Source organism: Priapulus caudatus, unplaced genomic scaffold, assembly GCF_000485595.1.
Source record: "Priapulus caudatus unplaced genomic scaffold, Priapulus_caudatus-5.0.1 Scaffold593, whole genome shotgun sequence".
In the NCBI taxonomy this organism is placed as follows: Eukaryota; Metazoa; Priapulida; class Priapulimorpha; order Priapulimorphida; family Priapulidae; genus Priapulus; species Priapulus caudatus.
Window position 1 is genome coordinate 57650 of NW_014577654.1, and position 13594 is coordinate 71243.

General features: G+C 47.1%; 1 protein-coding gene across 1 annotated transcript in view; it reads right to left on the reverse strand.

Moving 5' to 3' along the window:
- Nucleotides 1-477: 477 nt before the first annotated feature.
- The window catches only part of LOC106811944 (3-oxoacyl-[acyl-carrier-protein] reductase FabG-like), a 20471-nt gene continuing 7354 nt past the window's right edge, over nucleotides 478-13594 (reverse strand). The window contains exons 2-9 of the mRNA XM_014815688.1: nucleotides 4763-4902; nucleotides 4166-4261; nucleotides 2715-2853; nucleotides 2185-2225; nucleotides 1861-1930; nucleotides 1617-1653; nucleotides 1374-1437; nucleotides 478-927 (exon numbers count right to left, since the gene is read on the reverse strand). Of these exons, the coding sequence (XP_014671174.1) occupies nucleotides 769-927; nucleotides 1374-1437; nucleotides 1617-1653; nucleotides 1861-1930; nucleotides 2185-2225; nucleotides 2715-2853; nucleotides 4166-4261; nucleotides 4763-4902 (746 nt within the window). The 3' untranslated portion in view covers nucleotides 478-768. The remainder of the gene's footprint in view (nucleotides 928-1373; nucleotides 1438-1616; nucleotides 1654-1860; nucleotides 1931-2184; nucleotides 2226-2714; nucleotides 2854-4165; nucleotides 4262-4762; nucleotides 4903-13594) is intronic.

Consider the following 13594-nt stretch of genomic DNA (forward strand, 5'->3'; position numbering starts at 1 on the left):
ACATATTGCATACATACATACACCCCACACTCATATTTATATGTGTAATATAATTATATATAATATAATACTCTTATCAAGTATAAATACACTGATATACAGTGATGAGATCATGTCACCCCTATATTTAATCTATTCATTTATACGAGATTAGTAAAATATGAAGTCACTGTCTTCCATTGTCTTAACCTTTTCCATAAGGTGTTTTTTAACTTGCCCTTTGAAACTAATATATCTGGCTGCAGATCTAATGTGAGGTGGTAGGGAGTTCCAAGCTTCAATTGAAGTGTATATAAATGTCTTTTTTATGGGAAAAATTATTATATTGCAACTATATGATGGAATCGCCACGCTTCACATACTGCCAGGGGTGGATAATCAAAATTCTGTCATTATTTATCCCATTTTTTGTAATTATTCACCCCTTATACTGCTGGTTGTCTGAGCGTTCATACGAAAACAATAAAAAAACTTCAATTTTAAAATTGAACTTCTACATATTATATATTTTAACACATTTATTATATTAAAATTTTAACAACGCATTCCTACTGCAGATGATATAAAGTAACATGATTTACAAATCTATTTATCTAACATTACACCTTAGAAGAAGAATATACTTTGAGCGACACAGAAATGCTTTCAAGTTATAATCGTGTTAATGTGTAGTTCGTTCGCGGATGACATCATTGTGGGGTTCGTGGATGACATCATCGTGGGGTTCGTGGATGACATCATCGTGGGGTTCGCGGATGACATCACCGATCATCGTGGACACATGGCGTGTCTGCCTCCATCGACGGGGAAAGTCGCTCCGGTGCTGAACGAAGACTCGGCCGAAGCGAGAAATGCGATCGCCTTGGCAACCTCATCCGTTGTCCCGATCCGGCCGAGGGCGTGCGTCCTCTTGCATCGCTCGAGGAACTGTATAACGAAGACGCGAGGGTCGGTGACAAACTATAGTTTACGATGTTACGATGTTACGATGTTATGCGATTACATCCTTGTTCTGTTCCACACCTCATCTGTCTCCCTTCATCTCTCCCTCCCTCCATGCTTCTACTGCCTCTCTTTGTCCTTCCCCCTCCCTCCACAATTCCACTGTCTCTCTTTATCCCCTTTCTCTCTTTCCTGGACTTTCTGCATGACCTCACGAATCTTTTTCTGCTTCTCTCTCTGTCTGTCTCCCCCCCCCCCTTCTCTCTCTCACACCCGCCTGCCTTCCCTCCCTGTCTGCTCTGTTTACCTGCCTACTGCCTGTCTGTCTGTCGGTCTCGCTCTCTTTGTCTGTCTGTCTGTCTATTTATTTGGCTGTCTGTGGTCCTCTCCCTCTTATACCTTACCCCATAGTGTATACTTCCCCCACTCACCGCTTCACAAGCCTCATCACTCATGCCTGCACGCTGTAGTATATTTGTAGGTATCATACCAGGGCTGAAACAAGATGAAACACACCAATAAAAACAGATCTAAAAAAAAGCCCACAAATAAAAACATTGAAAGGTGATGCAGACTGTCAAACAGGGTACAGGTTAATAGGCATGTGATCGATATCTATCTTATCAGGTGTATCCAAGGCGATCGTTATATATATGTATATTGGACTATCTTACTTGACTGCATTGCATCGAACTCCATAGGCGGCCATGTCTGGAATACAAATGCAATGCAATGCAATGGCATTATGCATTCAGTCAGCTAAACATCAGTAAAATCATGCCTTAAAAAGTTTCTCGTGTTCAAAAACAGAACTAGACACGAAACTAGACACAAACTTTTCCATTTACCAGTAAACTGCATAGATGAACATATCAAGCACATGCAGTAGTAGAAAACGCAAAAAACTGGGTTGTTTACCTAGAGCAGTGCAGCGTGTAAACTGGTCCAATGCCGCCTTGGATATACAGTAAGCGTTCGTGCCATAAAACTGGAACGTAGACACAATATATCATAAATTACTTGGGAAATACCACAGAGGAAAACACATTATATATATATATATATACGCTACTGGAATGTGAGATTACATACAAAAAAATCAAACAACGGTGAACCTATGATAAGCTAGACAGTGGTGGTGCTAAATAAACACATTACTTTGCTGTTTCCATTATATATCATAGTATAGATGCAGCCGATATTAAGTGACATGGTGTTCGCACTGAACGTGTCTATACTTACTGATCGTACTCCATTCACGCTCGATACATTAACTATCGCTCCTGTAAAAGCAACAAAGATCGGTCATATTAATTATTCGTTCGCAGTCCACGTGTTTTTTCTAACTGAACTCAATTACAGACATTTTTTTTTCTTTTATTTCTCTCTTATCCTCCATCTCCCACATCTACTCCCTTTCCTTTCTCCCTCTTCCTCTTCTCTCCTCCTCCCCCTTTGTCTCTCGCCTCTCTTCTCATCCCTCTCACTCTCTTCACCTCTCTCTCTCTCTCTCTCTCTCTCTCTCTCTCTCTCTCTCTCATGTCTCTTGTCATCTCTCCTATCCTCTCCCCTCTCCCTGTCTCTCCTCCCGTCTCGTCTCTCTCTCGTCTCCTCTGCTTCATTCTCTTTTTCAGACTTATATGTGATCTTCGTAATCATTCTTATGTGCACTTCTCTGTGAGACCTATATCTCATGATGCTCATAAAACCAAAGTCATAGGTTTTAGCAGTGCCCAACGATGGCCTGCAATGCCCCAGTCCTTTCCCCATACCTTTAGTTTCCATCAGGAACGGTGCAGCCAGCTGCGTTAGGTAGAACACGGCTCGTATATTAATGCTCATCACACTATCGTACACGTCCATGGTCGTGTCTAGTAAGGTGCCGTGACGCGCTATACCTGCATTGTTCACCTAGAAGACGACAGTAAAGCTGAGAGGGTCTATGTCCCCAAGGGTACTGCCGGAACGTACCCTGGTACTATCTAATATGCCGGACCGTACCTCACCTACTCCACTAACGAGTCTAGGGAGTCGCCTTTGCCTACTCCCTAACCCTAACCCTAACCATATCAAATAGTTAGCAGGGTACGTTCCTGTATACCGGACCGTACCCAGGCTACGTTCCGGCAGTACCCTGGGGGACATAGGCCCTATGAGCAACAGTAAGTGACAACAGACATTAGCGGCGTCACTAGGGTTGGCGTCACGCAGTGAGTGCGGTAACTCATGGTGTCACCCCCATGGATCTCCTCCCATACCAGACCATACAGAATACTAATATGTTACTCGTATATCACTGAATGTAATTGCAATAGTAGTGACATAAACAACTAGACAGAGGGCACTCACGGAGAGTGCATACCTCTGCCAGCATGTAACATGCATGTGTATAACAGCTGGCTCGCTGCTGGCTGCTGCTGACTGAACGCCCTAAGGTGAGCTGCTGCTGACTGGACGCCCTAAGGCAAGCTGCTGCTGACTCGACGCCCTAAGGCGAGCTGCTGCTGAATCGATCGCGCGAACACTAGTGGCTACACACACACACGAAGGCGAGCTGCTGCTGAATCGATCGCGCGAACACTAGTGGCTACACACACACACGAACACACACACGAGACCGATTACATTACCTCCTTGGCGGAGGTAACTAGCAAAATTAAAGTCACCCCCTCTGATGATGTCACCCGGTGAGCCCCCGCACCCCCCTTGTGACACCACTGACAGACATTAAAATATACAGCACTTCACTGTGGCCCACGCAACGACTTATTTTAGGACAGCGAACACGAGCGACACACAATTAATCATCCGCTTGTGTCTACGACCGAACTCATCTCTACCCCCCCCCCTTTCCCGCCCTATAGTACCTTCACACTTTCAGAGATGCCAACACATATTTGAAGCAATCTGTAGTTTCTGGCCATCAAATTAGTAGTTCGAGGGTCACGTAGTGACCAGAGTTTGCTAGGGGGTCCGGCATGCCCCCCGGAAAATTGTTTGATTCTGAGAAGCAATTTCCTGCATTCTGAGGACAAATAATGACAATAGAAATTTTTTTTCGATCACAGTGAAATTCGTAGTTTGATACAAACTGGTCGTAGTGGTGCAAAAGGAATAGAAATTCGTATAAAATACGAATAAATCGTAGTGGTTGGCATCTCTGCACTTTGTTGTACAACCCTGCGGCGGAGCGAATGGTTACACGGGTGGAGTCAATACGCACCAGTACGTCCAGGGTGCCTTTGTAATACGCGGTGCATTTCTTGATTATTCGCTCCACGTCTGCGTCCACAGTTAAATCACCGGCACACAGAAACACCTGGAAACACGAGTGGAGATTACCGCATCAGAACCTGCCATCGACAATGCACATGCAACCTTTAAAATGAGGATAAACCTCCTCTAAGACATATATTTCAAGGATGCATATTTTTTACGACATTTGAGAATTCACCTCCATTAGGTGCGGTTTGGAGAAAGTACCTCCATTAGGTACGGTTTGGAGAAAGTATCTCCATTGGGTATAAGGTTTGTAGGATGTATTGGAGGATGTACCTCCGTTAAGACATGTTAGGATGCACCTATTTCAAGATGTGTTTTAGGATTCCAGATTGTCAATACACTGCATTGCTCGTTGCAGTAACCAGTATAGCGACTTTCAACTGCAACAGCTGAGTATCTAGACCCTGACTAAACGCATGTAGGAATTGTTTGTGTGCGCGTGCGTTGCTATAGTAACAATCTATGGAATCGGCTGCCATAGCGTGCTAATCAGTTATTGACGACTGTTACATATTGATGAAAAATTGCGGCGCTCCACCTCTTTCTCTTCCAGTCCTTCCTCTATGCAGTTTGCCTTGGTCGCCTCCAGGGAATCCTTGTCTCTACCTGTCAGAGCTAGCTTGGCTCCAAGGGAGGCAAAGTGGATGGCCGTAGCAGCACCGATACCTGAACTCGCACCTGCGCACAGAAATTACAAACGTACGTGTCACATCAAACTAGTATCTAGGTTCTCTACAGACATATGGGAGAGTGCCAGAGCGATGTCAGATCAACTCCCCCTCTATACTAGTACCGTGGATGTACGGTTTATCGGCTCCTTCTACTAGTATAACGGACTCAGGAGTTATGAACATACAGTCGTCCAGTCGTCCTACATGTACACAGTGTCAGTTGAGTTGAGAGGCGTACGTGTTCGTACGCCGGTACGGCCACAAGCACTTGAAGCGTTTCAATAAAATAGAATGCTAAATAAATACGAAATCTATTTATTACCAAAGTCTTAATGTTTCTACACTCTCGTTTACCTATTATTGCCGACAATTTCCTGAAAATGCCATCTAATAGGCATAGCTCATCTGCAACAAACGCTGGCTGCCGCTGCACAGACACATAAACATAAAATATATATTTATGTGTCAGTGTGCAGCGGCAGCGATGGCGGCAGCCAGCGCTTGTTGCAGATTACATACAACTAGACAGTGGGCACTCAAAGAGAGTGCATACCTCCGCGAGAATGTAACATGTAGGGTCCCTATATACAGAGAGGTAATTGCGCCAACTCAGGATTTGACTTCATGTTGTTTCCAAATGGATCCATGCACACCGCTGCCACTTAAGTACAGCGCTGTATGGATACGCTGTACAATGGTCCGTAGTAATTAATTAGACTAATCGTGCTTCAATAAACTCAAAATTTACAGAGATTATAGCTAAGACATGTGTCTATGTGTATCTAGATTTCTAGAAATGTAACTCAAATCGTTCGTGCCATATGATATTTTAATTGTACACTTTCTTACCGCCCATAGCCGTGCGTATATTAACCTGTGCGATACCGCGCGTAGATACTTGCTAATTAATTAAACCACTCGCGCTTCAATAAACTCAAGAATCACAGAGATCATAGATAACACATGTGTTTATATGTATCTAGATTTCTAGAAAAGTAACTCAAATCGTTCGCGCCATATGATAGCTTAATTGTACACTTTCTTAGTGTAAACACAGCAGCTAGTCATTTTGGAAGAATAATAACAACTAGCTGTAATTCACAAGATAAATGCGTTCCACTCTCCACTCGCTCGCAGCTGTAACATGTGTTTTGCAGTTCTAGAAATCTAGATACGCATAGACACATGTCTTAGCTATAATCTCTGTAAATTTTGAGTTTATTGAAGCACGATTAGTCTAATTAATTACTACGGACCATTGTACAGCGTATCCATACAGCGCTGTACTTAAGCGGCAGCGGTGTGGAGCAATTTGGAAACAACATGCCGTCCAGCGATCACGTGACCAATTTTTTCCGACTCGTCATGGCACAACTCTCTGTATACAGGGACCCTAGTAACATGTATACATATGTGTATAACAGCTGGCTCGCTGCTGGCTGCTGCTGACTAGACGTTCTAAGCAGTGAAAAAATTAATTTTTTTCTTTCCGGGGCTCTTTTTGCAAACCCCCCCAAAATTTCGGGGGCTACTTTTTCATTTTCCAGGGCTCTTTTTCCACTTTCCAGGGCGACTTTTTTCCAGGGCTGTTTCCTCAAATGTACACACAAGCACAGTAGCTATAATACCTTGCTAATACACACTCGCGGGGGCGCGCACACACCACACACACGTCACACGCACGCACGCACGCACGCACGCACACACAAGTTGACATAGGCGATTAGAGAAAATAGAGATGCGAGAGGAGAAAGGACGAGAGTGAGACACACATGCGAAGCGAGGAGGGAGAGAGAGAGCAGGATGACAGAGAGAGAGAGAGCGAGAGAGAAGCGAACGAGAAAGGCAGCAGAGAAAAGACAGGCAAGAAAGAGAGCATAAGAAAAAGACAGATACGAGCAAGAGAGAGAGAGAGGGAGAGGAGGGAGAGGATAGAGAGAAGAGAGAGAGGAGAGACGAGGAGAGAGAGACAGAACGAGCCCAATTAGAGATGAGAGCAGAGAGATGAGAAGAGAGAGAGAGAGAGAGGAGAAAGAGAGGAAAAAAAGAGAGAGAGAGAAGAGAGAGAGAGAGATGAGAGTAAGGGAGAGAAGCAGGATGAGAGAGAGAAAGAGAGATGAGCAGAGGGATTGATTGAAGAGATATATTCGGCCGTTACATGTCCTTGCCCGGAGCCACGTTGTCACGGCTGATGGCAGACACGTGATTGGCTTCACTAACTAACTATTCCATTAGCGAAGCAGAGGGCTCACAGTTTAGCAGCTGCTGGCGAAGCTGTAGTAGATAACACACGTCTAACTCTTCCTTCATCAACGTACACATTTACACGCACGCGGTACACGCACGCACTCCCATGTACGTACAGCGCACACGTACACGATACACACACCGCGTATGTCCAGGATACTGTAATCACGCACACACCACGCCCACAGGAGCGTGGCGCGCCACACACACTCGCACGCTGATCACACACGCTCATATAGTGCCCAGCCATCTCTTGACGAAGAAAACTACAAATTAGCGTTAGCAAGCTACCTGAGTAGTAAACAATGCTCCTAAAGGAGGCAATGCCAACAGGAAGCTTTCGCAAATTGTTCGCCGTCGCACTATGTTTCGTATCTAGAAAAATTGCCTTTTTTGGCATTTCTTCGCCGAAATTCGGGCACTTAGATGCAATAATTGACATTTATGCACGCAAAGTTAGATCCCCTCCCATTATGAGAACGCGCCCCGATTCGAGATTCCTTTATCCGGACGTTCGACGTCGTGCTTCGCAACACACCGACGACGCCGGTCGTGCCCCTCGTGATAAATTATCGCGTCGCTAGATGGTCGCCGCACGTCGCTGCGTCGCTGCCGTGCGCGGCGGCGCACGAACGACGCGGGGTGCCGCATCTACGCGCCCGCGCTCCTTGCATTAATGATGCGCCACGGAGTCGGACTTTGGAAGTAGATATTGATTAATATGCGGGAGAGCAATACTATAGCACGCACATAGCACTGCGCCAGGTTGTCTCTGCAATGAACATGCAGTTTTTATACTCAGTGCCTAAAAACTCGTCACAGTTCCGTGTTCGGTCACCTTAAACTTTCAGGCTTCCCCCGACTGGTTACACGCGTAAGGACCAACGTAGCGTTAAGCGAGAAAAGGGAACTGGGGCTAGGCATCACCTGTTGTCTGTATTATGCCTGTTAATTATATGCACACGATTACCATATTCTTGTTATTACTATCATCATAAATGGGTATGGCGCTGAGTGCCATGATTATCAAATAGACGCCCGGATTACAAACGAAGGGGCAATCGTTTTATTCGCCCATGAGATAATGTGTACTAGTAGGATTTATGCATTACGCCCGTAATTTACCGATATAACTACCACACGCTGTCAATTATTGTGACTTAAAACTGAGCCATTCACATGAATTATCGCGCCGCATTATTATAATGTGTGCCTGGAGCGGGACGTAGAGCCACGTACTTATTATACCGAAATTCATATCTTGGCACTTCATATTATTCTAATTGTACGCGGGAAAATGTCATCGCTTAATTAATTGCACACTGATATCATACATTACTATTATCTTAAGTGTATGCCGCTGCGAATGCTCTTATTTATTTATTTAGCACACATACCACCAGAAGCATTATAATAATAGATTATTATATATAATATAATATATATAGTATATAATATATATATATAATTCTGACTATAATAAAGATATTACATATAGCTGATTATTATACATCCTTTTGGGTTGGTATGTAGTGGAACAAAACACATGTACGTGCTGCCCGCCTACTCGTGTGATATACCATAGTAGTCGGCCAGCGGTTTGTATGCAGCCTCTTACATTTGCATGTGATATCTGATGTTAATTATTATTTTGCACGTGAATATCTTGTAGATTCTAAGTATGATCCGCAAGATGTCACATTAATTATTATGCAACCGATAACATATCTTGTAATTAATACATGATGCTAGATGTACTCGGCCCCAGAATGTTATGTTAGATTATATGCACAGCTGATATCATACCTTTGTAATTTCTCTTTTCTAATTATATGCCGCAGAATGTCTCGTTAATTATAGCGAACAGGTGATAGCTTGCATTACATTGCGAATATCATCACTGTTAGTTATTATGTTCCACACGAATATCTTGCTAATTACTATTATTCTTTATTGTATTTTCGCGATGCTTTGTTAATTATACGGACACACCGAATACATATCTTGTTATTACTATTGCACCTAATTGTACGCCGCGAATGTCATGTTAATTACATGTACGCGTGCTGCCCCCTATTTTGTGATTGTACATCAGTAGTTAAGCGCGTATGGATGTTGAGCCTGTAATTTAACATGTTAATTATTATGGTTAATATTATTTCCACGTGAAATATCTGTGTAATTATTATTATATATTATGTATTCCGCGGGAAACGTCATGGTAATTATTTCTACACTAACATTCTTTAATTACAATTATTCCTAAATTTAGTTTCGCAGAATGTGATGTCAATTATCTATATACCGAAATCATATTCTTGTCATTTACATATTATTATAATTGTATTAGCCCGCAGCATGTCCTGTTTAATTATATGCACACCAGATATCATTATCTATGTAATTACTATTAAGTCCTAATCGTATACGCTTCAATCGCTTGTTTACTCGATTTGCATACTTATGTCATATTCTAATTGTACGCTTGCAGATGTCATGATGTTAATTACTGTACGGTCGGCGCCCGCCCCTGCTGCCCCTATTATTGTGATGTATAGTCTGCGCGTATTCTGTGCCCACTCTTAATATTGAATTTCGAATATCATGTTAATTATTATTTTCCACACGAATATCTGTAAATTATGCTAATCCTAAATGGTATTGCCGCTGAAGGCCATTGATTATTAATTGCCCATGTCTAAATCATATTCTTGCCCAATTAATATCTACAAGTAGGTCTAATTGTACGCCGCAGAATGTCAGTACGGTGCAGAACTGTACGATGCTGCCCCTATTTCTTGTGAATATACATTTATTCATGCGCGTTCGCAGCCCTGGTAAATTTGACATATCGAATATCATGTTAATTATTATATTCCACTACGCCATATCTTGTACATTACTATTATGTCTTTTGTATGTCGCGGAATGCTTGCTTTAATTATTTGCCACACAATGTCAGATCCTTGTTAATTTACTTATTATGCGCTAAATGTATGCCGCGGAATGTAAATGTCATTTATCTGCATAACGAAATCATATCTTGTAATTAATATCATTCTAATTCTACTCCGCCAAATAGCAGTAAATACATGCACAACCGATATCATATCTTGTATTAATAATATCTAAATTTTACATGCCGCAGAATGTCTTGTTAATTATGTGAACAGCGATAGCTGGCAATCACCATTGTCCAAATCATACCGGCAAATGTTGCCTGCTAATTATTTTCCGCAGTAAACGCATTGTATATGAATTTTATCCGAATCTAATGTTTCTAAATGTATCGCGTAATGTCACCGTTAATTATTGCTTTTCCACACTAATATTCTGTCATTAATATTATCCTAATTCCGGCTCCTCCTGTACGAACTTGTTGTCTTACACACTGGCAGGTTCCTGATCACGCAGATCTCTTGTAATTACCGCTTTGGTCTTTCCTCTCCTTTCTTCACCTAGTGCGTCGTCCTGCCTGGACGCTCAGCTGATTTCCCGTAACGCTCGCAACCCCCATTCGAACTGCACTCCAATGCTAGACACGAGCTTATTACTTTAACACTGCTCATACGGGTGCGAATGTCATGTACATCTCCCACCTCCGCTCCATCCGCACCTGCACCGCGCCCTCCTGTCAATCGTTCCCCCGTTATCCCTGATGACGACGCCGGCGGGTAGTTGGTGCTAATTATTTTTCCGGGCTATAACTTGGTAATTACTTGACTTAAGGATGTAACGCCCGAATTGGCCTGTTAAGCATGGCATGCCAGATCTTCTAGTGTGTTATTATCATAAAAAACGCCGGCATACTCATCATCTCTCACTCCTGTCCTACCTCCGTTCTAGCCCCGGCGGAGTGCCTACCGGTCTGCCGGCTGCCCCTGGCCGGAGCTATCCTTCCCTGCGTGCCCCGGCACCCGCGTAACCTCACCCACCCCGTGCACTCCAGGCGTGCCGGCCACCCGCCGCCCGGGGGCGTCGCGCCACCTCTCCGCGGGCTCAGCGCGCCGCCTGCGCGCACGCACACACGCGCACCTGGCCGCCCCGACCTGTCATCTCACACTAACGCTTGCCCACTGGCTTCCACTCTCAGATGAGTTCTGCCGCCCGCGGAGCCACCGGTCCCCGGGTAAATGTGCGACAATATACACACTTCCTCTACTTGTCATCCCGCCCACAGCGTCCCTCACACGTTACACTGTTACTGTCTGGTCCTGGTAGTTTCCACAGCTGCATATTTGTACGTTACTGTTATGCTAGTTATCCTGAAACGTATACCAGTGGATTGACACTCATTGCTATTCTGACATGTATACCGGCTGCTCCAATGTTTACATCATACGCGAACATCATCACCGACCTATACTGCCCCCCGCCTCCCCGGCCCACCCCCCACACCCTCAGCTATCCCACCTCCCTCTCCTCCGACCCCCGCGCGCCCTAACCCCGGTAAGTGGCCTCTTTGTCTGTATACGCCTCGCCCTCCGACCAAGCGCACCCCCCCTAATAATTGCTGCACCGCGTCTGGTCATCACCCATCTCTCCCAGCCGTTGCCTTATCGCTTATCAAGTCTGCCAGGCCCACATCGCCCCCGCTCTACCCCGACACCTCGTTCACCTCACGCGCCGGGTCTCCCCTCACTTCACCGCCCGTACCTCCCCAGTGGTTATATCACGGCCACCGCGCCCATCCAAGCTCATTAACCCCATGCTCCACACCTGCTTAACATCCACCTCCCACTTCCTCACCGCTACCTAACAGAAATTTCAATCCAATCTATTCACCTTCATCCTACACCTCCTCCCTCCCACTCACCTCCCGATCTCATCCTCCACTCCTCCACATCTACTCATTCCACTCATCTACTCCCTATCTCCTACCTTATCTAGTCCTCACCTCGCTCACCACCCTCCCTATCCCCGATCTATCGCCTACCGATCTCACCCGCTACACCTCCCCTCCGTTCACATCAGCGCGTGTTCCCGCTACGTGCCCTCCCCCGAGGCCCGCCGGCTTCCGCACGGCCCCTCGCCCCGGCACGCGACCCCCCGCGCGCGCCCGTCGGACCGCCGCCCGCCCCCGCGCGTTCCCCTCCTCCGCCTGTGGCCCGCGTCCTGCCGCGACCCCGGCCGCTCCCTCCGTCCCACGCACGGCTCTCCGGTCTTCGGAGCCCTGGCCAATGACTCCGGACCCCGGCCCTCCCCCGCCGCGCGCAGCTTCCCCCGCACCCCTGCGCGCCGCCGGGCCCCGCGCCCGTGGCGCGCTACCTGAGCAGACCGCCCAACCGCGGGCACACACCACCCGCGCAACGCCACCGACCACACCACCACCACCACCCACACACCACAACACCACACACACACACCACACACACACACCCCCCTCGTCCCAGACTCACGCCACATCCGCACCCACCGACACCACCACACACCACACCACGCCACACCCACACCACACACACCACCACACACGCACCCACACACACCCACTCCCCTGTCACATACCACCCAACACCACACCTGTCTCACACACACATCACACCACCAGCACACCACACCACACACACCCACCACACTCAACCACGCACACCATACACCAACCACCGACCCCCACCACACAACACACACCACCACACACACACACACACCCACGACACCCCACACCCCACCACACCGCGCGCTACACAACACACCCACCCCCGGCGCGCGACCCACCGCCTGCGCGTAACGTCACCCACCCACCACGCACCCACCCACCACACCACGCACCACCACCAACCACACACACCACACACAAACGCGCCCCCCCGTACCACGCCCCACCACCGCGACCCGCACACCACGCCGGATACAGCGACACCAGACAGACCACTCGACCACCGACACACCACACACACACCCCACACGACACCACGACCACCACGCATACACCACCACCCCTCCACTACCCCACACTCCAACACCACACACCCTCCCACACCTACACCGCACGACGCACGACACCACGTCGACCCCCACCCGCCCGGCGTCGCAAGCGGCGAACCCACACAACACCAGCAACGCACCACCGCCACGACCCACAGACACCACCACCACGCACAGAGCGAGGCGACCACACCCAGCACGCATCACAGACAGCGCAGCCCTCGCACCCCCCGCCGCCACGCCTACACCGCACACACGACCAGCGCCCAGACACCACAGACCCCCCCGCAACAACCCCGAGCGACACCAGCCTACCACACCACTAGACCCACACACCCACACAGAGACACACACACCACACACATACACCCGCGCGCCGCCCGCGCTTACACAACACACATGACCACACACACAACCACACACCACGTCGCACACACAACGACACAACATACACACACACACCACACCACCGTCGCACCACACACGACACACATAACACACAGCACACACAACACAGCACACACACA